General features: G+C 57.9%; 1 protein-coding gene across 1 annotated transcript; it reads left to right on the top strand.

The window, feature by feature from the left end:
* The first annotated feature begins 1,070 nt into the window (after positions 1-1,070).
* Castor2 (cytosolic arginine sensor for mTORC1 subunit 2) lies at positions 1,071-23,583 on the top strand. Its single transcript, XM_048369541.1, has 9 exons — positions 1,071-1,619; positions 14,132-14,202; positions 16,887-17,080; positions 17,160-17,292; positions 17,609-17,732; positions 17,951-18,061; positions 18,294-18,376; positions 19,498-19,592; positions 19,674-23,583. The coding sequence occupies exons 1-9, from the start codon at positions 1,195-1,197 to the stop codon at positions 19,737-19,739; spliced, it is 1,302 nt and encodes a 433-aa protein (XP_048225498.1). The 5' UTR covers positions 1,071-1,194; the 3' UTR covers positions 19,740-23,583.
* The last annotated feature ends 51 nt before the right edge of the window (positions 23,584-23,634 follow it).

Raw genomic sequence — 23,634 nt, 5'->3', positions numbered from 1 at the left:
CCAGAGCAAGAAGGTGAGACTCTTATCTCCAGTCAGCAAAAAGACGGAAGTGAAGCTGTGGCTCAAGTGTTAGAGCACTAACCTTGAACAAAAAAAGCTCAAGGACAGCGCCAAGGCCCTGAGTTCAAGCCCTAGGATAGGGGTATACACACACACACACACACACACACACACACACACAGAGTAAATATCTGCATTATCTAAGGGGGAAGTGGGTAAAATCATTTCAGGTAGATAAAGCAGGCCTTCTCTGAGACTCAGCACAGATTAGAAAAGCTGAGATTTGAGGACAAACACCTTAGAATTTCCCTCTTAAAAAATTATCTTCCCAGCAGGTGGATCTGACCCATCTCATCCGGGATCACTCGGCCAAAGCGCACAGCATAAGTTGATAACTGAAACCTAGAAATTTTCCAGACCAGTCAGCCAGGGAGCTGGGGAGATCTGCAAGACAGGGTCCACGATGCACCTGTGCCAGCTCTGGCCTGCACCAGCCTGGGCCTGCACGGGCCCTGGCCTGCACCATCCTGGACTTGCATTAGCCTTGGCCTGCACCCTGGGATTGCATTAGCCTGGCCTGGGGTGACTGACTGCCCGAGGCATCCAGACATGGAGAGATCCTGTCCCGCCTCTCGGAGGCCACTGGTCCTGTAGCCGGGGCCTCTGCCAGAATCCTGGCCCAACTCTCCTTCCTCCTTTACCTTTTCCCCTGCAACGAAGACAAACCCAGCCGGGGCCTCCAAGCTCCGGGAGCGCGGACGCGGCCTCCCCTCCCACAGGCTCTCGCTGGTCCAGCAAAGCCCAACCCGGACGTCCACGGTGGATGGGACCGGACGCCCTCTCGCCCCCCCAGGCCCCGGCGTTCCCCGCACTCCTCGCTTCTCTGCACCGCAGCCCCGACTTCACAAACCTCTCCCCTCCGGGCCTCCCCTAGAGCGGGCCTGGGGGAGGGGAAGGGTACCCCAAAGCGCCCGTCCCCAAGGACGACAGAGCATGCACGCGGGCTCGGAGTGTTTCTGAAGTCCTCGGAGGTCCTCTCTGTCTCCCTCGCAATCCTCGGCAACCCCGTGTTCTTGCTTTCGGGGTGCAGCCGCCCGACAGGCCTCGACCTCCTCCACCCCAGCGGCCGGAAGAGCCGGGCAGCGCGCGGACTACAAGTCCCGGCAGGCCGCGCGCGCGTCGGCGCATGCGCGGATGCCCTCCCCGGCGTTTGAGTGGCAAGTTGTTTGTTACAGCGAAGAGCAGCTGCTGCTGCGCCGGCCGCCGCGCGCCGCTCGACCGCTCGGGCCCCGCCGGTGCCGCCGCTCGCCCGCCCGCCCGCCCTCCCGCCCGCCCGGCTCGCGGCCCCTGGCAGCTTGGCGGGCGTCCTTGGTGCGCGTCCGGGCCCGGCCCTGCCCGGCTGCGCGGTGCCCGGGGTCCCCGGCCGGCCCGGCGCGCGGGGGGGCGGGGGCCGAGCTCGTCCCCGCGGATGAGCCGCCGCCGCGGGGCGCGGGGCGCGGGCGGACGATGGAACTCCACATCCTCGAGCACCGGCTACAAGTTGCCAGCGTCGCCAAGGAGAGCCTGCCGCTGTTCACCTACGGCCTGGTCAAGCTGGCCTTCCTGTCCTCCAAGACCAGGTGAGCGCGCGGGGCCGGACAAAGGGGCGCGGGGGCCCGCGGGGGCCGGGGGCGCCGGGGCCCGGGGACGCCGCCGCCGCGCCAGGCCCGCCGCGCCCCCCCGCCCGCGCCGCACAAAGCCCGCGCCCCGCGCCGCCGGCCCCGCCCCCAGCCCTGACCCCGCGCCCCCCCGCCGCCTCCCGGGCCGCCGGGCTCGCGACGCCCCCGGGCGGCCGGGCGCGGGGGAATGAATGAGCTCGGGTGGACGGGGAAAATGAATGAGGGAGCGAGCGAGCGAGTGGATAACAGGTGTGGGGGCGCGGCGGCGGCCGGGATGGCGGACGCCCCCCCTGCCCGGCACCCTGTCCGCGCCCCGGCGCGGAAAATCGGGAGCTCGCGGTGGATGTTTACCTCCGGCTGCGGAGGGCGCGGGCGGCGGCGGCGGCGGGGGGCCCGGCCTCGGAGGGGAGCGCGGCGTGGGGAGGCCCGGACCCCGGGATGCGCCCCGGACCGTGGGGAGTCCCCCCGACCCCGGGCAGCGCTGGGACCGGGAGGGGAGACAACAACAACAAAATAGTTACAGGCCTCGAGAGGTGAGAGGACAAGAAAGAAAAAACAATCAAAAAATGGAAAAGATGCCTCTGCCCAGGGCCGGGCGCGGGCCGGCCAGGGATGGCGGGGTGGGGGGTCGGGGAGTGCGGGGAGCGGGAAGGGGGGGGGGGGGGGCTGGCTGTAACTCAAGTCCCTTGTTTACCACCATTGTGACAGCAGAGGGCAGGGGAGGGCCACGTCGGGGCCGGCTGAGGTTGGGGGGGGGGGGGCTGGGATGGACGGGGCTCCTCCGCTGCCAAATGAATGAATGAATGCATTTCAAGTCAAGGTTAAGTAAAACTGATAGTCGCCGCCGCCGCCGCCCCCTTACCCCGGCGTCCCCTGTAAGGTCGGAGGACCGAGAGGGGAGAATTCAGGGCCAGGCCATTACTTGCTTGTTAAAGTTCTGGCTTGGAAATCTCACTCTGATTTGTCTGACTGAAGATCCCCGTCCAGCCATTGTTTGGGGACACTCACATTTATTGCCCGCAGTCTTTACTTTCCTCTCCTGGCGTCCTCCTACCCCCCCTCATCCCCACCCTCTTTCGTCCTCCCTTCTCCCCCTCCACCTCCTCTTGTTCCTCCTCCTCCTTACCTGGGTACCGCCTGAGGTCTTCTGATTGCTAAAGGGAGCCCATTCAATCAGCCATTTAAAACCAAAAGCAAACAGGCTCTATTCAGAACCCTCCTCTCCTAATGCACAAAGCCCTTCTCCACCGCTTTCCCGCTGCCTCCTGCTGCCCTCTGCCCTCCGGCAGTCCTCAGGTCCCAGGCCCGTGGTGAAGGCCCGAGCTGTAGCCCAGTCCTCATCCCCAACGGCCACCCTCCCTCACAAGGCTGATGACTCAGGCTGCTGCCGCCTTGCAAGACCTGGGATGGGGGAGGGGCCGAGGGGCTTCTTAGAAAGGCAGAGCTCCCGGGGCTCCCTCTGCCCCTCCCTTCCCTTTGTGGAGGGACTGGACACCTTGGCCCACTCCCCACACCCCTTGCAGGATCGTTTTGGAAGTCTCAAAAATAAGCCTAGCTTGCCCACCTGACCACAGGGAGGCTAGCCCCTCCAGGCCCCCTCCTGTTCGCTCCCCTCCTGTGTCCCCCTCTCCTTCCATAGGCAGCTGGGTGACCAGTCCAGTCTCAAGATGACTCGAAGATCAAAGGTTACCTCCACGTCTCTAGGGTCTGTTCCAGAAGGTGCCCTGCACATTTGTCCAGTGGTCCGGGCCTGCACGCACTGTGCCCTCTGCACCCAGGCGTGGCTCAGGGCAGAGACCAGCCCTGAGAGGCCTGAGTGGCCCGGGCCAGGGCTTGGTCCTTCTCTGGGATGAAATCCTGGCGTTCAAGGCCTCTGGGACTCTCTGTTCCAGTGTACAAGCAACACAACTCACCTGCTGTCCCTTCTCTCTGCATCCCAATAAATTCAGTCCTCAAGATTCAGGGGCCCGGGGCCAGGTTTGGCAGTCTGAGCCTTAATCTCAGGTGCTGGGGAGGCCCAGAGGGAAAAGGGAGGCTGAGGGAAGAGGATAGAGGTTCAAGGCTGATCAGAGAAAACCTGAGGGACGTTCTCTGAAAATCAAACTAAAAGCAAAAGGGCTGGGGTGGCCCCGGGGGTTAGAACACCTTCCTAACAAGCACTGGACTGGAGTTCCATCCTCAGCAGTGAAAAAATAAAAATAACAAAGGTGTAGTGAAATCATCCCTCCTCACCCCTCCCTGAGCTTGCCTCCCTCCGCCTCCACGCGGACTTACTCACTTCCTCCCTCTGGTGTCACCCTGGGGTGGAGCAGGCATGGGGGGCAAAGAGGCATGGGAGACACCCTGTCTGTGCCAGGGTACAGCTGATGCTGGGGTGTGCTGCCCCTCGCCCTTCAGAGCTGGGAGGCAGCTGGGAGGCAGGGCAGTGGAGTGGAGTCAGGTATGGTCCAGCGGAGTCTGGGAGGCTTCCAGTAGGAGGCTACTGAAATGCAGGGCTAGATTTCCTGGGGCTCTGCCAGGTGGAAAAAGAAGTCTTGATCTCACACCTTACATGTGGTTGGCCACGGAGCCTGTGGCTTAAGGATGAAGTGACTCGAGGTCACCCAGTAAGAGGGGGGACCTGAGGCTTGAACCTCTCTTTGTGGCTTACTTTGGAGGTTTTTTATGTGTTGGCTGGTACTTGAGTTTGAACTCAGGGCCTCACACTCACTGGGTTTTGCTTAGCTGACACTCTACCACTTGAGCTACTTCTTCAGCCCAGCCTTTTGATGGTTGTAATATCTCAAACTTTTCAACCTGCCTGCCTTCAAACCGCAGTCCTCCCCATCAGCCTCCTGAGTAGCTGGGGATATAGGCGTGCCCACCAGCACTCCAGATATTGTTTGTCTAGTGAGGGTTGCCTACATTCAGCAGTGCCGCCATGCCCTAGTCTGTTCTGGAAGCTCTAGGTGTGCAGAGCTGAGCCTCGTCATCACCTCGCATCCAGACCCTGTATTTCCTGAGGGTCTATCCCACACACTGCCTCCTCCCATGCTCCTTAACCATGGCCCCAAACCACACATGTGCTCATCTTGTTCTCCCTGCTGGGTCTGACCCTTCACCCGGAAGGAGATTGCGCATCCCAAGTTATCCCCGCCTCCCCTCCCCTGCACCCTTGACCTTCACCCCTTACAAGGGGAAGCTGCTGGTGATGGGTTTGCAACCTGAGCACAGAGCGATCCAGAGTTCACCTAGGGATTTGATGACCCTGACCTGTCCCTAGGGGCTGGAAAACACCTGGTAGACAGAGCCATACGTGGTGGACAGGGTCGCACCTGGTGGACAGGGTCGCACCTGGCAAGAAGTGGGCCAGGCACCCTGCCTGGCCTTTGCAGGACAGCGGGCACACAGGACTGTGTCTGGAGGAGGTGGCTGCTAAGTGCACTCAGTGTCAGATAAAGCTAGACAGGGAGGGGTGCAGTGGGCAGTTCAAGGCCATGCCAGGTCCCCCGGGGAGGTGACATTGGCCCCCAACACCTGGTATATCCAGACTCCCTCAGGCCTGAGTTCTGCCGTTCTGCCCCTCTGCCAGGAATGGTGCACCCTGCTCCACCCTTGTCCTCCTGCTCTTACTTTAGAGTCTGCTTCAGCACAGCCCCCTCCAGAAAGTCCCCCTGGAGCCCACCTCCAGCTCTGACCTGCCTTCGGGGGCCTAGAAAATGACAGGTAATGGAGAGATAACTGTCAGAGGCTTTGAGCTGCAAATAAGAAAAAGCCCAAGAGAAGCTTTCACCTCACACAGCAAGAAGTTGCAGGCTGGGCTATTCCTGAGTCAATTAACGTAATAGGATCAGTGTGTGTGTGTGTGTGTGTGTGTGTGTGTGTGTGTGTGTGTGTGTGTGCACATGCATCTGCAAGTCCTGGGGCTTGAACTCAGGGCCTGAGAGCTGCCCTTGGACTTTTTCTCTGGTGCTCTACCACTTGAGCCACAGCTCCATTTCCAGCTTGTGTGTGTGCACACACAGGTGCATGCACACGTGCACTTAATTGAAAATAAGAGTCCCAAAAGACTTTCCTGCGCAGGCTGGTTTTGAACTCTGATCTTTTTCTTTTTTCTTTTTTTTTTTGTCGGTGGTGGGGCTTGAACTCTGGGGCTGGGTGCAGTCCCTCAGCTCTTTGGCTCAAGGATGGCGCTCTACTACTTGACCCACAGCACCACTTCCAACTCTGATCTTCATATCTCAGCCTTCTCAGTAGCTAGGATTACAGGTGTGAGCCACCAGTGCCCAGCTTCTTGTTACGGCTTTTTTTAATGTAAGAATTAAGTCACGAGGGGCTGGGGATATGGCCTAGTGGCAAGAGCGCTTGCCTCGTATACTTGAAGCCCTGGGTTCGATTCCCCAGCACCACATATATAGAAAATGGCCAGAAGTGGCGCTGTGACTCAAGTGGCAGAGTGCTAGCCTTGAGCAAAAAGAAGCCAGGGACAGTGCTCAGGCCCTGAGTCCAGGGCCCAGGACTGGCAAAAAAAAAAAAAGAATTAAGTCACGAGACCGGGTGTGGTGGTCCATGCCTGTAATCCAGCACCTGGCACATGCTGGGACCGGCTGGTTGACATCTGGAAGCTCCAATGCTGCCTGCTCTCAGGTCCAGGCCCACCGAGGCTGAAATCCTGCTCTGGGCCTTTTGTCCTTGAATCTGTCATTTCCAGAGCCCCTGCCATGGCTGGCCCCGCATCTGGAGAACATCCAGGGAACAAGCCAGAGTTTACGGAGTTTGCGGGGCTTGATTGCCCAAGACTGAAAATAAATAAGAAAAATATTTCAGATTGCTGCTAAGTGCCCAAAGTCACTAAAACAGGAAATGGAGGAAGCAGCAGTGGTGGGGGAGAGACAGTCATCTGTCCTGCAGTGAGACCAAGCCAGTGGGGACCAGGAGCCCCACACAAAGATGGGGACACTCACTAAACCCATCAGGACAGCTACCACCAACCCCCCAAAAAAGTGGTGGCAGGGCTGGGGATATAGCCTAGTGGCAAGAGTGCCTGCCTCGGATACACGAGGCCCTAGGTTCGATTCCCCAGCACCACATATACAGGAAACGGCCAGAAGCGGTGCTGTGGCTCAAGTGGCAGAGTGCTAGCCTTGAGTGGGAAGAAACCAGGGACAGTGCTCAGGCCCTGAGTCCAAGCCCCAGGACTGGCCAAAAAAAAAAAAAAAAAGTGGTGGCAAAGAAGTGCACAGATTGAACCTTAGTGCCCTATAGAAAAGAGAATGGTAAACACTCAAGAAATTAAAAGTCGATTTATCATGTGATCGATCCATCATTTCCCTCCATTTCTGGGGGAGGGGGTCTCAAAGAATCAAAGCAGGGTCCCAGAGTACTATCTGCACCCCCTTAGCTCATCACAGCCAGGATGTGGAGGAGGCCACAAATGTCCATAGGTGGAGGGAAGGAGGGAAAGAAGAATAGATGGATATGTGCGTAGAAGGATGGATGGATGAAAGGATAACTGGAAAGAAGGAAGGATGAATGGATGGGTGGGTGGGTGGGTGGAAAGATGGATAATGGATGGGTGGGTGGGTTCATGGAAAGATGGATGATGGATAGATACAAGGATGGATGGATAGATGGCTGGATGTAAGGAAGGATGGGTGTGTGGGTGAGTTGAAAGATGGATGATTGGGTGGGTGGGTGGATGGATGGATAAACAAGTATTATATACACCTGATGAAATACTACTCAGCTTTAAAAAAAAAAATAAGGATAGCATGCTGGGACTTGCCATAGCCCAGGACAAAGTTGTGACAACAAAAATGAGCAGAAAACCAGTCTTGCAAAAGGACTGTGTCTGTGACACTGTTTAAATGCAGTCATTAGCACTATCGTATCCCTAAAGACAGAAGAGTGTGGTTGGCAGGGGCAGCCTGGAGACAGGCACAGAGCTGTTCGGTGGGTGTAGCTTCAGTCGTGTGAAATGAAGAGTCCCAGGGTGGATAGTGGTGGCCATTGTTCAACAAGGTAAATGTCCTTTATGCCACAGAACTGTTCCCATAAAAACAAAAGGGGGAGTAGTTAAAATTGTTAAAATGTTCTATGGACCTCACCATAATTTACAACCTCACCAAGGAAGCCAGGCCTGGTACCTATCATCCTGTTGAGAAGTTGAGAAGTTGAGATCTAGAGTTTGAGACCAGACCAAATAGTAGAGTTCAGTAGACCCCATCTTGTTGCTAGACATGGGGTATGCACCTTTCATCCTAAACTGCATGGTTCCAAGCCCACCTAGGAGGAGAAATTGAGGCTTCATCTCCAAACGGAAGCTAGACGCAGTAGCTTGTGCCTTCAATCTCAGTGATGATGGGATGTCTAAAATAGGTGGATCAAGGTCCAGTAAATGCCCAGGCAGGAAGCAAGACCCTGCATGTCAGAAATAACCAGTGCAAAAAAGAGCTGGAGGCCTGGCTCCACAGTAAAACACCAGCCTAGGATTTAAAAATCAAGTAAAATGAGCCTTTTTTTGCCAGTCCTGGGGCTGAACTCAGGGCCTGAGCACTGTCCCTGGCTTCTTTTTGCTCAAGGCTAGCACTCTACCACTTGAGCCACAGCTCCACTTCCAGCTTTTTCTGTGTATGTGGTGCTGAGGAATCGAACCCAGGGCTTCATGTATATGAGGTAAGTACTCTATCACTAGGCCATATTCCCAGCCCAAAATGAGCCTTTTTTATGTGTAAGTATTGGGGTTTGAACTCCACTTCATGCTTGCTAGCTGGTGCTTTGTAAGTATTGGGGTTTGAACTCCATGCTTGCTAGCTGGTACTTGGGCACTTGAAGCCACACTCCCAGCCCAGTAGGACTTTTTTTTGGAGTGGGGGAGATAGGATCATAATCCCCGCACCCCCATGCCAGAACCAGAGCTTGAACTCAGGGCCCTGCACTCCCATTGAGCCGTTCACAGCTGGGGCTCTGCCACTTGAGCCGTGCCTCTGGTCTGAACGTTTTACTGGTTAATTGGAGATGGAGTCTCACAGACTTTTCAAACTACTTTGGAAGCCCAGCTGGCTTCAAGCTCCAGTCCTCCAGATTTCAACCTCCTGAGTGGCAGGGATTGCAGGTGTGAACCACAGGGGCCCAGCCTGGGACCAGGTCCTCCTACTTCAGGCTCTCACATAGCTGGGATTATAAGCTAAAATAAACATTTTAGATCTGCTTGTCCAGCCACACTAGCCATGACTCAGGTGTTTGGTCCCTAGATGACCAGTGGGTCCCCACATGCCATGCCACACACACACCCTGCTTCTGGGGACCCTCCATTCCTCTCTCACATTAGTACTGGCCTTGTCCCTCCTGTTGAGGTGATGGAGGCTGGGTGGTGGACACAGGTGAGCCATCTGCTAGAAGAGCCATGGGAGGCTAGCCACACCTGTGGTGGGGGGTGGTGACAGCAGGCCCCTGAAGCTCCCCACCGTTCACCTGCCGCAGAAACTGTCTCTGCTGGCTTCTACTACTTGAGACACACCTCTAGCCTCTTTTTGCATTTGTTTTTGAGATAGGGTTTCACTTTATGCTGAGACCTGCCGGGACTTTTTATTTTTTTGTTTTTTGCTTTTTGTTTTTGCCAGTCCTGTACATTGAACTTAGGGCCTGAGCACTGTCCCTGGCCTCCTTTTTGCTCAAGGCTAGCACTCTACCACTTGAGCCACAGCACCACTTCTGGCTTTTTCTATATATGTGGTGCTGGGGAATCGAATCTAGGGCTTCATGTATATGAGGCAAGCACTCTTGCCACTAGGCCATATTCCCAGCACTGACCTGCCAGGATTGTAATCCTCTCCAGATGCTTCTGTGTGCCTCTGGAATGACAAGTGTATGCCACCACGCTCGGCCACTGGTTGAAAAGGAGTCTTGTGCACCTTTGTGCCCAGGCTGACCTCCTTGTGTTACCCCTTCCCCCATCTCTGCCTCCTGGGTAGGTAAGATCACAGGCTTGAGTCACCCACTGGGCCCTGCTCTAAACTTTAAGTCACCCTAGGTGATTACTAATACCTGATACAAAGTAAACACCAGATCAGTAGTTGCTACAAATAGAAAACAAGTCTTTGCTGGCTCAGGGTGGTCACTTTTTACTTGGAGGTTTTTGATTCACTGTTGGTCGAGTCTGGATATGGAACTATTTGGGTTTGAAATCTGGGATGTTCCTCGGAAAGCTCCCAGCCTTTCAACAGACTGGTTCCTGGGGGCTGGAACTGCTGGGAGGAAGTGGGTCACAGGGGTGTGTCCTTCCTGTTTCTGCTTCCTGGCCACCATGGGGTTGAGTAGCTCTCTCCTCCACGGTGCCAAGCCAGCCCTGCTTCACTCATAACTAAACTGAGGGCCTCAGAGAAGCTAATTCCCCAAGGTCACACAGCCAGTCCATGGCCACACCAGGATCTGCACTCCACATGGGATGCACCCTGGACCTTTGCTCCATGCTACAGGCTGAGATGTAGCCTGGGTACTTCTGTGGAGGTGAGAACTGTGGCTCTTCTCAGTGGTTGCCACACACAGGAGAAGGGTGGCCTGACCTCTGGTTCTGGCCTGTGCAGGGTCCAAGGTCACCGTGACCTTGGGCAGCTTTTCCCTGCTTAGCCTAGGTTTCTGTGTAAAGATGCCCACCCCGGCCAGGCTCATGCCTGTGGTCCCAGCTGCTGGGAAGCGAAGGTCAGGAGGAGTGAGCTTTGAGGCCAGCTCAGGCATAAGGGGGCAAGACTGCCATCACAAGCAGCAAGCTGGGGGTGGCTGTGTACACCTGTGATCTCAGCCGTGCACCAGGCAGAGACCGAAGCGGTGTGCAGGATCCAGCCCCAGGCACAGAGTCTGAGACCCTATCTGAGAAATAACTCAAGCTGAGATCCCAGCTCAAGGGGTAGAGACCGTGCCTCACAAATGCGAAGCCCTGAGGCTTCAAGCTAGTCCCACCAAAAGCAGGAGTCAGTGTACAGGAAGCTTCTAGAAGTCAGCTGTCCCAGGATGGGACTTGACCTCACAAAGGCGTGGCCTCATTCCTAGAAGTGTATGGTGGGGGTGGAGCCCGCACCTGCTCTGCCAGGGCTCTGTCCCTGCGCACCCCTCTCCCTCCAGGCTGGCTGCTCATCCCTTCCCCCGTGCCTGGCCCCGTCTGGGTGCTACAGCAGGGGCCCTGGGAACAGACCCTGGAGCATGCCTCCCCCAGCCCACTCTGCCACTTCTGCTGGCTGTCCCCTAGGGTGAGGGCGTGGCTGTGGTTCTGCAGGGCACCCAGGGGCTCAGGGACAGGCCTGGGCAGAGCCTGGCCACACTGGCCTGGGAAGCTAAGAACAAACAGATCAGGTTTCACGGTGGCTGCTTTCAGTGTTCTAAGGGGAATCAGCTCCTCAGCTCCACTGGGGCAGCTTGAGCTTCATCTTGGCTGGACTGCACAGCTGACCAGGTCAGCACCTCAGGGCGCAGCCTCTGTTCAATTGGAACCCCCTAATAGCCACCTTTGGAGTTTCTGGGTCCAACCCCCAACTCTACAGAAAGAGAAAAATAATAAGAGCCAGTACTGGTGGCTCACGCTTGTAATCCTAGCTGCTCAGGAGGCTGAGATCTTAGGATCCAGTTCAGGCAGGAAAGTCTGTGAGACTCTTCAGTTAACCAAGAGAAAACCAGAAGTGATACTGTGGCTCAACTGGTAGAGCGCCAACCTTGAGCAAAAAAAGGCCGGAGTTCAAGCCCCAGGTCTGGTACAAAAAAAGAGGTGGGAGGACAGAGGAACAGAGCGGGGAAGGGGTAAAGGAAGGTAAGAGGGGGAGGAGAAGGAGGGAGGGACAATTAAAAATCTAGAGTGGGCAGGGCAAAGAAGGCAAGTCTGGGCCACATGAGGCTAGAGGACACTGGGGAGCCCCTGGAACCGCCCCCAGCAAGGAAGAACCAATCAGAGCTGTCCCTGCTGGGGGCGGGGGGGGGGGGGGGGGAGCAAAGGCTGTGTAGCAAAGGCCGGGCCAAGGTGTGGCTGGTGAAGCTGTTGGCCTGCTGAGCCAGGCAGAGGATTCAAGGGCTGGCCAGGTGGCAGGGAGCCCACAGTGGTGGCCCGAGGAGACAGGAATGAGCAAAGACCTTTTTTAAGCCGGGGACACTTGAGCAGGGAGGGGAGGAAGCAGGGGTGAGGCAGGCCACTTGCTGAACATCCAGGAGCAATGGCCAGGGCATTTGGAAGGGGCCCTGTCCAGCTACAGAGGCTAAGCTGACAGGAGCTGGGCCTCGGGAGCCAGAGGTCAGAGCTGAGGTCACCACAGGCCGCCTGCCAATGAGGGGCTAGAGGGGTCCTGACCACTGACGCCAGGGGTGCAGGGGGAATGAGGGGCGGGACAACAGCTCAGGGACAACAGCGCTTCCCCCTCACCTCCCCATCCTGGGAACAAGATGGGCCAAGGTAACTCGAGGGCCCAGATGGTCCACGTGCTGCCCAGGGCTGGCTGAGGAAGGTGCTTGGTATCTGCTGAGATTATGGGGCTGCCTGCTTCCCCCAGGGTAGCTCCAGCCCCTTGGGGGTGGGGTGGGGAGCAAGCTCAGTGGTTGTGTAAATGTCAGATGCCAGAGTGGGGGCCCCAACCCAGACCCACCTCCATTCTTTTCAGAAGCTTCATTCACATCTCCATTAACTCTGGCCCAGGGGACCGGCTTGGGTAAAGACTTGTCTGTCGGGCCTGGGAATATGGCCTAGTGGCAAGAGTGCTTGCCTCGTATTCATGAAGCCCTGGGTTCAATTCCCCAGCACTACATATACGGAAAACGGCCAGAAGTGGTGCTGTGGCTCAAGTGGTAGAGTGCTAGCCTTGAGCAAAGAGAAGCCAGGGACAGTGCTCAGGCCTTGAGTCCAAGCCTCTGGACTGGCAAAAAAAAAAAAAGACTTGTCTGTCTGTGCAGCCAGGCATGGTGGTGCACATCTGTAATTCCTGTGCTCGGACAGCTGAGGCCCGAGGGTCATGAGTTCAGATCCAGCCTGAGCTCCACTGCGAGGCTCCGACTCAAAAGGAATGGAGGGGAGGTCAGGGACAGGACTCGGTCTCAGAGCACCCTGCCTGCCAGGTGCAGGGGCACTGAGTTCAAGTCCCAGTGACACCAAAAAGTGGGGGCAGACTTGGGTGGCTGGGGGGAAGGGCTCAGCCTGCTGTGACTCTGGTGACCAGAGCAAGTGGCAGGTCTACCTGCTGTCCCCTGCCCGGGCGCTGGGCCTGATGGACACCCTGCAGGTGACAGGCCCTGGGCATAGGCCGGGCGGCTCACTTCCACCACCCATGTCCGCTGCGGCATGACTCCCATCTGTGGGTGTTTGTGAGTGGCAGGCGTGCTGGTTTAGTCTCATTCTGTGGCATCCCCACAGCCCCTGGGTCACAGGATCCCACACAGCACAGTGTCTCCTCGCCAGCCTGGGGCGTGGAGATTCCAGGGCAGCCCTGCCCAGCCCCGCGTGCACCTGGCCACTGCTGGCCCACAGGTGGAGACTCCAGAAGGCCTCTCAAGAGGCCATGCAGGGGCTCCCCGAAAGGAGCCAGGCCGGACCCACAATCTCCACTTAATGGGGAACTCGCCATTGCACTAGGAGCAATTCCATCTCTCTAGGCAAGAGTCACAAACCAGCTAGGTGACAGGCAGGGGCAGAGAGGCCATTTGGAAAATAGCCAGGAGCTGGGAATGTGGCTTAGTGGTAGAGTGCTTGCTAGGCATACATGAAGCCCTGGGTTCAATTCCTCAGTACCACATACACAGAAAAAGCCAGAAGTGGCATTGTGGCACAAGTGGTAGAGCACCAGCCTTGATCAAAAAATCTCAGGAGGGCTGGGGATATAGCCTAGCGGCAAGAGTGCCTGCCTCGGATACACGAGGCCCTAGGTTCGATTCCCCAGCACCACATATACAGAAAATGGCCAGAAGCGGCGCTGTGGCTCAAGTGGCAGAGTGCTAGCCTTGAGTGGGAAGAAACCAGGGACAGTGCTCAGGCCCTGAGTCCAAGGCCCAGGACTGGCCAAAAAAAAAAAAAAAAAAAAAAAAAATCTCAGGAGCAGTGCCCAGGCCCTGAGTTCAGGCCCCAGCATGGCATAAAAAGAAGGGAAGGAGGGAGGGACGGGGCAGGAGAGGAAAGGAAGGGCAGTCAATTTGCCTTCTACCCAAGCTGCTTCCTCGCCCAGGGAAGGTGGAGCAACAACTCTAAGGCTTCAGGTCTGTCTGGCTCAATCTCTGCAGGCATAGAGGGCACAATCAGAATCTATAGGCCTCCCACAATCTCCTCTGTCAAAAACAAGGGAACATGGGTGCCCAGACAGGTTTGGATAAACTGAATCATGTTCCACTGGCAATGGCTGGACGGTTGCCACCAGGGACTGCTAGGACTGACCAGGCATCCTCTGTCTGTCTGTCTGTCTGTCTGTCTGTCTCTCTCTCTCTCTCTCTCTCTCTCTCTCTCTCTCTCTCTCTCTGCCTGCCTGCCTGCCCAGGTGCAAGTTCTTCAGTCTGACAGAGACACCCGAGGACTATACCATCATCGTGGATGAGGAAGGCTTCCTAGGTAAGCACTGCCCCTCGCACAGGGCCAATGCCACTGATTTATTTTCTCCTTTACTGTGGGACAGGGGCTCCTGGGGTATGGACCCCAGCACCTCAGACTTGCTAGGCAAGCTCTCCTCCTAGTCTTTGGGTTTGTATTTTGGGTGGTAGGTCTCACTCACTTTGACTAGTCTGGCCTTGAACTCACAGCCTTCCTATGTGTGTCATCCCCTACACCCAGCCCCACATCCTGGTCAGTCATTCAGGAGGAGAGGTCTGTCCCTCACTCCCTGTCTCCTGCTCACTCTTTCTTGTGTCTAAACCACCCTGGGAGACACAGCATACACACCCCAGCCACTGGGAACGAAAGGGGCCCAGGGTGTCCTCAGTCCAGCAGGGCCTAGGGGCACACACCTGTCATCCCAGCTACTCAAGAGGCAGAGGTAGGAGGCTCACAGCCCAAGGCCAACCCTAGGCAAAGGTACAAAACCTCTGGGGAAAAAAAAAGAAAGAAAAAAGGACTGGCACTGTGTCTCTTGGTGTAAATACCTGTCTAGCAAGTACAAGGCCCTGAGTTCAAACCCCAGTTGTTCCTTGGAAACATTTCTCTCATTGCCGTGGGCATGTGTGAGCCCTTCCCCAGCGCTGATGGCTGACTTGGCTTCCCGGGCAGCACCGGGCAGGAGGACCCAGAAGCTGCAGGGGCTGGGGCTGGTTCTGCAGGCCTGTAAGGCAGGTGGGCAGAAAATGCCAGAAACAGCAAGCGCTGGGCAGTGAGGCCTTCCACAGAGCTGAGGCCACAGATGGGTGTCACCATACCAGGTGCATTGCTTGAGGTGGGATCTTGTTCACTTTTTTCCCTGCTTGGCCTTGAACCATAATCCTCTGTATCTCTACCTCTCCTGTAGGTAGACCCAGCCAGGAGCCAGGAATCACTCTTTTTATCCTTACTTTATGCATAAGATACTGAGACGTAGATATATTGCCCAGCTTGCCCTGGGCCTTATGGCTTCAGAGTTGGCATTTCTCGATGCTTCCCCAGGACTGACCCTGAGCAAGGAGGTGCAAGGACCCAGGCTGTGTCTCTGAGAGTCTTAAAGTATTCGCAGACAGAAATGCAGGCCAGAGCCACAGTCTGAGCAGGCAGAGGCACACAGCCCTGCTTGGCAGGAGAAATCTGGGGGGCTTCTCATGAGAGGTGTGCCCACGGGCAAGCACTGGGAGAAGGAGGGAGCAGCCAGGGCATCCAGGAGTGGGGAGGTATCAGGAGAGGATGAGACTCCGCCTCACTGGAGGGGGGCCGGGCTGGCTTGGAAGTGCCTTTGTCCCCAGTCCTGTGGCCTGTCTAAAGCAAAGCAGCTATCCCACAGGCGCCCACGGGCTCAGCGCACCACAGGCCTCAGCACTCACTTGCCAGTGACGCTTAGAACCTAAATACACGAAAGGAGGACAAGCTGGGTGTGGTGGCTCACACCTGTAATCCCAGCTCGGAGGCCAAGGCGGAAATGATTTCAGGTCCAAATATAAATGGTGGTTGCATAAGGAGATTGTCGACAGACAGACAGACAGACAGACAGACACACACACACACACACACACACACACACGGTGCTAGGAAGAGAGGGGGTGCTAGGAAGAGAGGGGCCACCCAAGGAGCAGAGTGTTCCCAGACCCCTGCCCGCCGGGGGCTCCTGTACCTGTCTCCCTCTGAGGGACAGAGGGGATCTTGTGCTGCCTGGATGAAGCGCCCTGCATGGCCAGATAGAGGCCTTTTAGAGCTGGAGAGAGAGGGTGAGTCTGGGATCCTGTGGGTGCACTGGGGAATTACTCTGACTCCCATCCTAGCCCTGTCCCTGCACCTCTCTCCCACCTCCCACTACACTCACTGGCTGACCACAGACCCTTCTGGGCCAGCACGGCCAATGGACTCACTCAGCTGCAGTCACCACGGCAACCAGAGCCGCAGGTGGAAGCCTTGCTCTCTCCTCCCCAGCTTTCCTGCCTGAAGCTGGCCCAGCCCCCTTCCCTGCCCGCCTCAAGCCACAGGCTTTGGGATCCTGGCCTGTCTCAGTGGCTTGGGGAAATCCCTGGGCATCTGGTCTGAGGGTGTATGGAAGAGCTATCCCTGCCTCCTAGTGGGGTGCATCAGTGCACCCCATGGACCTTGTCCCCTGCCCCACCCTGGGCCCCTGCAGTGGTTTGTCCCACAGAGGCTCTGTGCATGTGGGCTTCTGCACCCTGAGCTTCTGGGGGTTTCTGCAGCCCCAGGCATTGGAGGGCTCAGGCCCAGGGCCTCGGGGTCTGCCAAGGCAGGGGAGAAGTCCCAGGGCCCCGCTGGGCCCCCCTGCCTCTCCACCAAAATCCTGAGGTGCCTGGTTTGAAAACCCAGGTGCAGTTGTGAGTGAGAGGAGGAGTGGCAATGGACACACACACACACACACACACACACACACACACACACACACACACACACACAGGTCCCACAGGTCCCACAGGGGTGGAGGAGGCACAACTGCATTGCTGGCTCTGCTTTGCATCTGGGGACACTGAGGCACAAACCCCTTGGCCACATGCTCCCTGTCCTAGCATATCTGGCTCATCATGGGCCACCCAGGAAGGGCAGCGGCTGGCAGGTCCTACAGGGCTGGCCAGGGGCAGGGACAGAGCTACAGGGTCACATCTTCAGCTGCCGCCCGCCCTCCACAGAGCTGCCCTCTTCGGAGCACCTGAGCGTGGCCGACGCCACCTGGCTGGCCTTGAATGTGGTGTCAGGCGGTGGCGGCTTCTCCAGCTCGCAGCCCATCGGTGTGACCAAGATCGCCAAGTCAGTCATCGCGCCCCTGGCCGACCAGAACATCTCCGTCTTCATGCTGTCCACCTACCAAACGGACTTCATCCTGGTGAGCGTGGCCCCGGCCCCTCGCCCATGTGCCTGGGCCTGGGGCTGCCAGCGACGCTCAGGCTCTGCCTCCTGCCCAGGTGCGCGAGCGCGACCTGCCCTTCGTCACGCACACCCTGTCCTCCGAGTTCACCATCCTGAGAGTCGTCAACGGGGAGACGGTGGCAGCCGAGAACCTCGGCATCGCCAACGGCTTCGCAAAGCCCAAGATGGGTGAGTTGGCCATGGAGTGGCTCCCGGGGTACAGCGCCAGCCTCGAGTGGAAAAGCCAAGTGAGCACGTGAGGTCCCGAGTTCAAGCCCCAGTACCAGCACAGTTTACAAACAAGCCTCAGATGGGTGAGACTGGGCTGGAGGTTTACGTGGGAGAAACCTCAAGCGGTTCCCAGGATTGGCAATCGGCACCGCATGTGCAGAGGTCCAGGGTCCTGAAGGAGGGGCGCTGTGAGTAGCGGAGGCCGGAGACCACAAGGGGCCTAGGGGCCCCCAGCCCCTGCCCCCTGGCTGAGCGTGCGTCCCTGTGTCCACAGTTCAGAGGCCGGTCATCCACCCGCTGTCCAGCCCCAGCAACAGGTTCTGTGTCACCAGCCTGGACCCTGACACACTGCCCGCCGTGGCCACGCTTCTCATGGACGTCATGTTCTACTCCAACGGGTAGGGGGGGCCCCAGGGGCTGCGGCCGGGCCCTGGAGCAGGTCTGAGTGGGGAGACAGCCCTCGCTGGGAGCCGGTCTGAGGGAACCTAAGGGGACAACCTACCCTGGCATCCTCCAAAATCTGGCAAAGTCTGCAAAGTGAAGGGGGGACAGTGCCCTGCCCTGGCTCTCCAAAAGCAGGGTGGGACCCCACCCTTACCAGCATCCTGGTCTCCAGAGTGAAGGACCCCATGGTGGCCAGTGAGGACTGCGGCCACATCCGCTTCTTCTCCTTCTCCCTCATCGAGGGCTACATCTCCCTGGTGATGGATGCACAGACCCAACAGAGGTGAGCAGGCTGAGTCCTCCCCACTCCCCCTGGGGCCCCCTCCCCGTCCTCTCCCTTCCCCCAGGGTACACACATGCAGGGTTTTGAAGCGGGTCCCAGGTTTGCCCTTTCCCAAGATGCGGGGGTGCCAGCCTCAGAGTGAGCACCCCTGGGCCTGGGGCTTCCGTGGAGCTGCTGGAGGGGGCACGGTGCACGCACTTCCTCTGAGCGTCCTCTCCCCACCACCCTCAAGGTTCCCCAGTAACTTGCTGTTCACCAGCGCGTCGGGAGAGCTCTGGAAGATGGTGCGCATAGGAGGGCAGCCGCTGGGATTTGGTGAGCAGGGGGCCAGCATCCAGACAGGGACTCGGGGCCCCTGGCTCGGAACCTTGGTGACACAGCCCCACATAGAGAGCTCCTAGGGAGACTCAGATCATCCGGGACCTGGGGTCTCTCTGTGCTCCTGGCAGGCACAAGGCCCTGTTTCCAGCCCCAGCACTGCAGAAACAGTAAGGAAGCAGTGACAGCCCCTGCGACAGTCGCTCTGGCGCGATGTTGTAGGGGAAATGGGAGATGGAAGCACAGCGCATTTGTTCCCTTTAGTGTGTGGATGTTTCAGCCTCTCCAGTGAGCAAGGGACACCCCTGCCCAGCCCCACACTGTGGCCTTGTCTCGACCTAGTCACGTGACAGGACCTGCAGGAGAGAATTCCCCAGTGGCCCCTAAAGCCCAATCTGGTGCCCATCCACAGGCCTTCCCACAACCTTGGTGTTTGGTTGCCCGGTTTGGGTCTGGTTTGGGGGGCATTTTTTTTTAAGTGGCCCAAGCTGGCCTTGAATTCATTCTTCTGCCTCTGCCGCCTGAGGGCTTAGATTACAAGCGTGCCCTGTTGTGCCCAGTTTTAGAATGGTAGCTTTTTTAACTAGGTTGACAAAGCTGTGATGTAATGCTAGCCTTGAACCAGGTTCCAGGCTTGCCTTTTCCCAAGATGTAGGGGCGCATGACTGACATGACATGGACAGCTGGAGACACACCTGTAACCTTAGCTCACAGAAGCTAGCCTGGGCAGCAAAATCTATGTGACTCCTGTTTCCAATGAACCAGCAAAAAGCTGAGTGGAGGTGTGGATCAAGTGGTAGAGCACCAGCCTTGAGTGAAAAAGCAAAGTTAGAGTGTGAGGCCTTGAGCAAGCTCTGCTCACGCACACGCACACACACACACACACACACACACACACACAGAGGTGACATCGATGAGAAAACAAAAGGGCAGAGGGACAGGGTCCTGCAAGCCAGACAGAGCCAGATGTGAGGCCCTCTCTGATGGGGCTTGGTGCCCAGTTGCTAGAGAAGGCCCTCCGTGGGTAGGCCTGCACCTGAGCCCTAGGAGGGAGGGACGTGGAAGGAAGCCTGTGGGTAGGAGTCCTGGCCAGGGAGTCTGAGCACCCCGTTTTCCAGATGAGTGTGGGATTGTGGCACAGATCTCAGAGCCACTGGCCGCTGCGGACATCCCCGCCTACTATATCAGCACATTCAAGTTCGACCATGCGCTGGTAAGTGGGGCCTGGGGTGCTGGGGCCGGGCCGGCGCAGGGAGCAGCCTCTGGGCTCAGGGGCTCGGCTCTGTGTCTGCAGATTCCAGAGGAAAACATCAGCGGGGTGATCAGTGCCCTGAAGGTCAGTCATGCAGAAAAGCACTAGAAGGTTCCAAGCTCCCTGCCGCCGCTGGGGCTCACCAGCCCCTCCTTGAAGGTTGTTCTCACAGTGTTTCTCTAGAGACTGGAAGATGGGCCCAGGGACCCCAGAAGAGGCCTCGGGGACACCCGCGTGGTTGCCAAGGCCCCCAGCCCTCCCTGCCCCCTCCCAGAACCCAACCCCTCCCCCACCCCACCCAGAAGACGGCTTCCAGTTCCAGGGGGCTGGGGAGAAGATGGCCTTGTCATCGTCCGTGCATGGCCCAGGGCAGACACCAAAGGAAGCCAGCAACCCCCACAGATGCTGGGGTCCTGTTCCTGGTGATGTCCCAGGGGGACAGTTGGGGAGCTGAGGGTGTGGTGGTCACTGGACTCCGGTTCCATCAGCTCAGGGCTGGTTCCCACAGAGTGAAGGCCAGGGGGGCCCCTGGAGTGACAAGGGGGGCCTGGGTTGCCCCTGCCTGCCAGTCTCAGGACCTGTACCCCAACATGACTGCCAGGGCGGGGGAGGGGAGCTGTCCACACCCTCTCCACAAGGGCAGAGTCCCGGGAGACGGGCACCTGGGAGAATCACCAGCCTGGAGCACCAGCTCCTGCCCATTGCTTTCCCGCCACCCGACTTGGGCGGGTGGAGCCTCAGTTTCCCCCCCAGTGGGGGCTTCCCCCACTTCCCAGGCCTGTGGAATCAGATCATCCCCACCTCCCCAGCCGTTGACTAGACCAGCCTAGGGCTCCCCTGTCATCCCCCCTCCCCCTTGCTTCACTTTTGGGGAACAAGTCATCTGCCCAACTTCCGCCCTGCACCCTGGTGTGCTGATGGCCTCCAGTACTTGGCCAGGAGCAGCATACTAAGCCTTGCCAGATGCCTGCACACGGCTTTGGTTTCATCCGGTGTGTCTGTGCCCAGCTACTGTGGGCAGTGGCCGCCGTTTTGAGAGCTGGGACCTGTTGGAGTTCTGGCAGGAGGCGCTGGGCCTGGGAACAGGTCTCGCAAGTCCTCTGGGAGACCCCAGGACACAGTGGGCCCCACAGGCCCTCCCCACCAGCGAGGACTTGTCATGGGTCAGCAGGGGTGAGGGGACCCAGGAGTGGAGCCCTCCATTCCCAGGTCTTCCTGCCCTTCCTTGGGCAGTGGCTGCACCCCAGGAGGTGACAGATGGGGACTTCTCCTTGTGTGGGGCTCATGGAGTCCCCCGTGGAGGGACTAGTGTAGATTAGAGCCCCATTCTCCTGTTCACTCTTGAAGTCGATTTATTTTGCACAAAACTCTTGACCAACCAAATCTTGAAAATTGTTCGCTGGCTCCGAAGGGAGGCGGGCGGGGTGAGTCCACTTTCTGCCCCGAGGGCCTCGACGTTCTGGGGGCACACCTCTACGTACCCCTTTCTGTCTGCTTTTCTGGTCGGTCGTTCCTTCTTGCCCTGCAAGTGTATTGCCCTGAACCCCAGAATTGCGTGAAAGCCCCTCCCTGGTACCCCCAGAATTGCGTGAAAGCCCCTCCCCTTCCCCAACATCCTAGGATTGTCTGTTGTACACAACTATAAATACCTGTGTTTTATGTTGATAGAGATATATACTGTAAATAGCATATATACTTGAGCAATATATATGTTAATATATTCTGCGTGCGTGAGCGTGGACACGTGTGGCCCAGCACGTCGGCCATGTGCACACAGACACGTTTGAGCCACGAGTTTTTTGAATTCAAGTATATAGGCAATACCTGCACGAGGGCAGGCCAAGGCGGCTCGGGCCTCACTGGGGGAACAGAACCCTTGGCCCCCAGCCCCGGGCAGGGGTGGGCTTGCGCTCTTTGGCACACCTATTTGATTTGGGGAGATGCTGGGCCAGGGATATAGAAGTTGCCTTTTAACAGGCTGGCCCCCTCCCCAGGGTCACCCACCCTTCCTTCCCCACTGGGGTCCCCTCTCCTTGGATGGCTGCGATGCTGGTGACACCTGGCTTGTATCCAAGCTCAGACATGTCCGCCTTTCTCCAGCCTTGTGTGTGCCCCTGCTGGGTAGCCCCTGCTCTGGGGGCTCCGTCCCCCCCGCTTGTTGACTATGGGAGGCACCTGTTTCTGTGGCATCCACAAGGCTCTCTGGGCCCTGGCCGGGGGCCTCCTGATGACTGGAGAGTTGGGCATGTGACCGCTGAGGTCTCACCCTGGCAGGTGACAGCCCCCAGCAGCCTCGTCTGCAGCCCCAGCCTGGTTCCCGCCCAGCTTCACAGCGGGCATTGCCAGCTGACACCCTCAAAGATGCATGCAGCCCCGAGCCGTGGCCTCCCCTCCCTGAGGTCTTGGGGCAGTGCCGCCAAGCCAGCAGCATCTGCCCTTCCCAAAGCCCTGTGGGCAGGGACGCCCCAGGGCCCCATGGACAGGTCTGGTGTCCAGGTGACACTTGGTCTGACGAGGCCCAGGAAGGACATGGAGTCAGGAGGGAAGACTTAAGTGGGTGGGAGGGGGCAGCCCTGCCCCCCACCAGCCCTATGTTACCATTTGATTAAAGCTCCTCAAAGGTGGAATCCCGGCCTCGTGCCCCAGTCCCCCCATGGGCCTGCAGGTCAGATGTGGGACAGCACAGGTCCCTCCCGGGGCAAAGGCCCCTCTTTGGAGGAGCTGCCAGGAGACGACCCCCCCCCCCACCCCCACCGCTGTGGCCAGGACAAGCCAGCAGAGCCTGGGTGAGGACCACAGGTCTCCAGCAGGACAAAGCAGATCCTTGGTTTTCCTGCTGCTCTTGGGTGCAGCACGGGGGTGGGGGGGAGCTGATAGCCCGGGGTGCCCTGACGGCCTGGGAGATAGGTCCACGGTTGTCTTAGGGGGAGTGGAATCCTGATGGAACTGGACTCCCATTTTCTCCATCTTCAAGCTCACCCCAGCTCTTGGAGCCAGGCATGCTCACCTGTCCCTGCTCCTTCCCATGGACAGGTGAGGGAGCGGCAGCCCAGGTGGCCATGGGCCATGGGGATGGCTGGCCTGGTGGGGTTGCAGACACCAGGCTCTGCCCTGTGGGCCAGGGTGCTGTTCCATGTGGGATTGTTTATGCATGTGTGTGTGCGTGTGTGTGAGTGTGGACGTGTTCTAGGCATGAGCTTGTGTGTGTGTGCACAGCCCAGCCAGGGACTGGTTCCTTCAGTATTCAGCCCTGGCTCCCAGGAGGAGGGGCCGCCCTGGTAAAATGGCCTCGCCTCATGGGGTGCAGGCAGGCAGAGATGTCCAGCAGCCAGCCAGGCCTGCCCAGAGTGGGGGCTCTTCAAGTGACCCCAATCCTGAAGATAGTATTCAGAGTGAAAGACCGGGAGCCCCTTGCCCATAGGGGCTCATCTGAGAATAGGGGTAAAAGGCAGGACACATTCAGGGCCCCACAGACCAAGCCCAGTGCATTTCTTTTCCACTGCCTCAGTTTCCCTATTCTGACTGCTCTAGGAAGAGGTAGGTGGGGTTGCCTTGGAAACCATCAGGGACTGACAAGGATAGAGTTCCTGGTTCCTCCTCTTGTTCTATGCCAAAATCATTTCCGTTATCCTGAGATGGATGGATGGATGGATGGGGTTCCGGGGCCCCCTCCTGAGGGGGCGGCAGGGCAGGCATTCCCGCCCTCAGCCCTGGGCCTTCGTGGCACACTGTCACCAGCACCGAGGCACCTCCTTGGGCCTGGGCAAAAGGGGAGATGGGGCAGCCCCACCCCAGGGCCTCATGCTTTCTTTCCTTTGTCAAAGAAACACAAAACCCTTGAAATTCATGTACTGTATGATGGAGAGAAAAAGAAGTCCTTAATGTTCCCTTAAAAAGACAGTATATTTTGTACTTTGTAAAAGTGTTCATTAAAATGAAGGGGAAAAACTGATGGTGGCCACTGGCAGTCTGGTTTTGTGGGTGTTTACCCAGTCTCGTCTCT

The sequence above is a fragment of the Perognathus longimembris genome, chromosome 1 (genome assembly GCF_023159225.1).
Source record: "Perognathus longimembris pacificus isolate PPM17 chromosome 1, ASM2315922v1, whole genome shotgun sequence".
Lineage (NCBI taxonomy): Eukaryota > Metazoa > Chordata > Mammalia > Rodentia > Heteromyidae > Perognathus > Perognathus longimembris.
This window is presented reverse-complemented; position numbering and strand designations above follow the sequence as displayed.

Excerpts from the sequence above, each read along its gene's own strand:
- Castor2 (XM_048369541.1), top strand. The coding sequence starts at position 1,195 with ATGCCCTCCCCGGCGTTTGAGTGGCAAGTTGTTTGTTACAGCGAAGAG. Across the intron at positions 14,203-16,886 it reads GGATGAGGAAGGCTTCCTAG|AGCTGCCCTCTTCGGAGCAC; the intron begins GTAAGCACTGCC and ends CGCCCTCCACAG. Across the intron at positions 17,293-17,608 it reads CTTCGCAAAGCCCAAGATGG|TTCAGAGGCCGGTCATCCAC; the intron begins GTGAGTTGGCCA and ends CTGTGTCCACAG.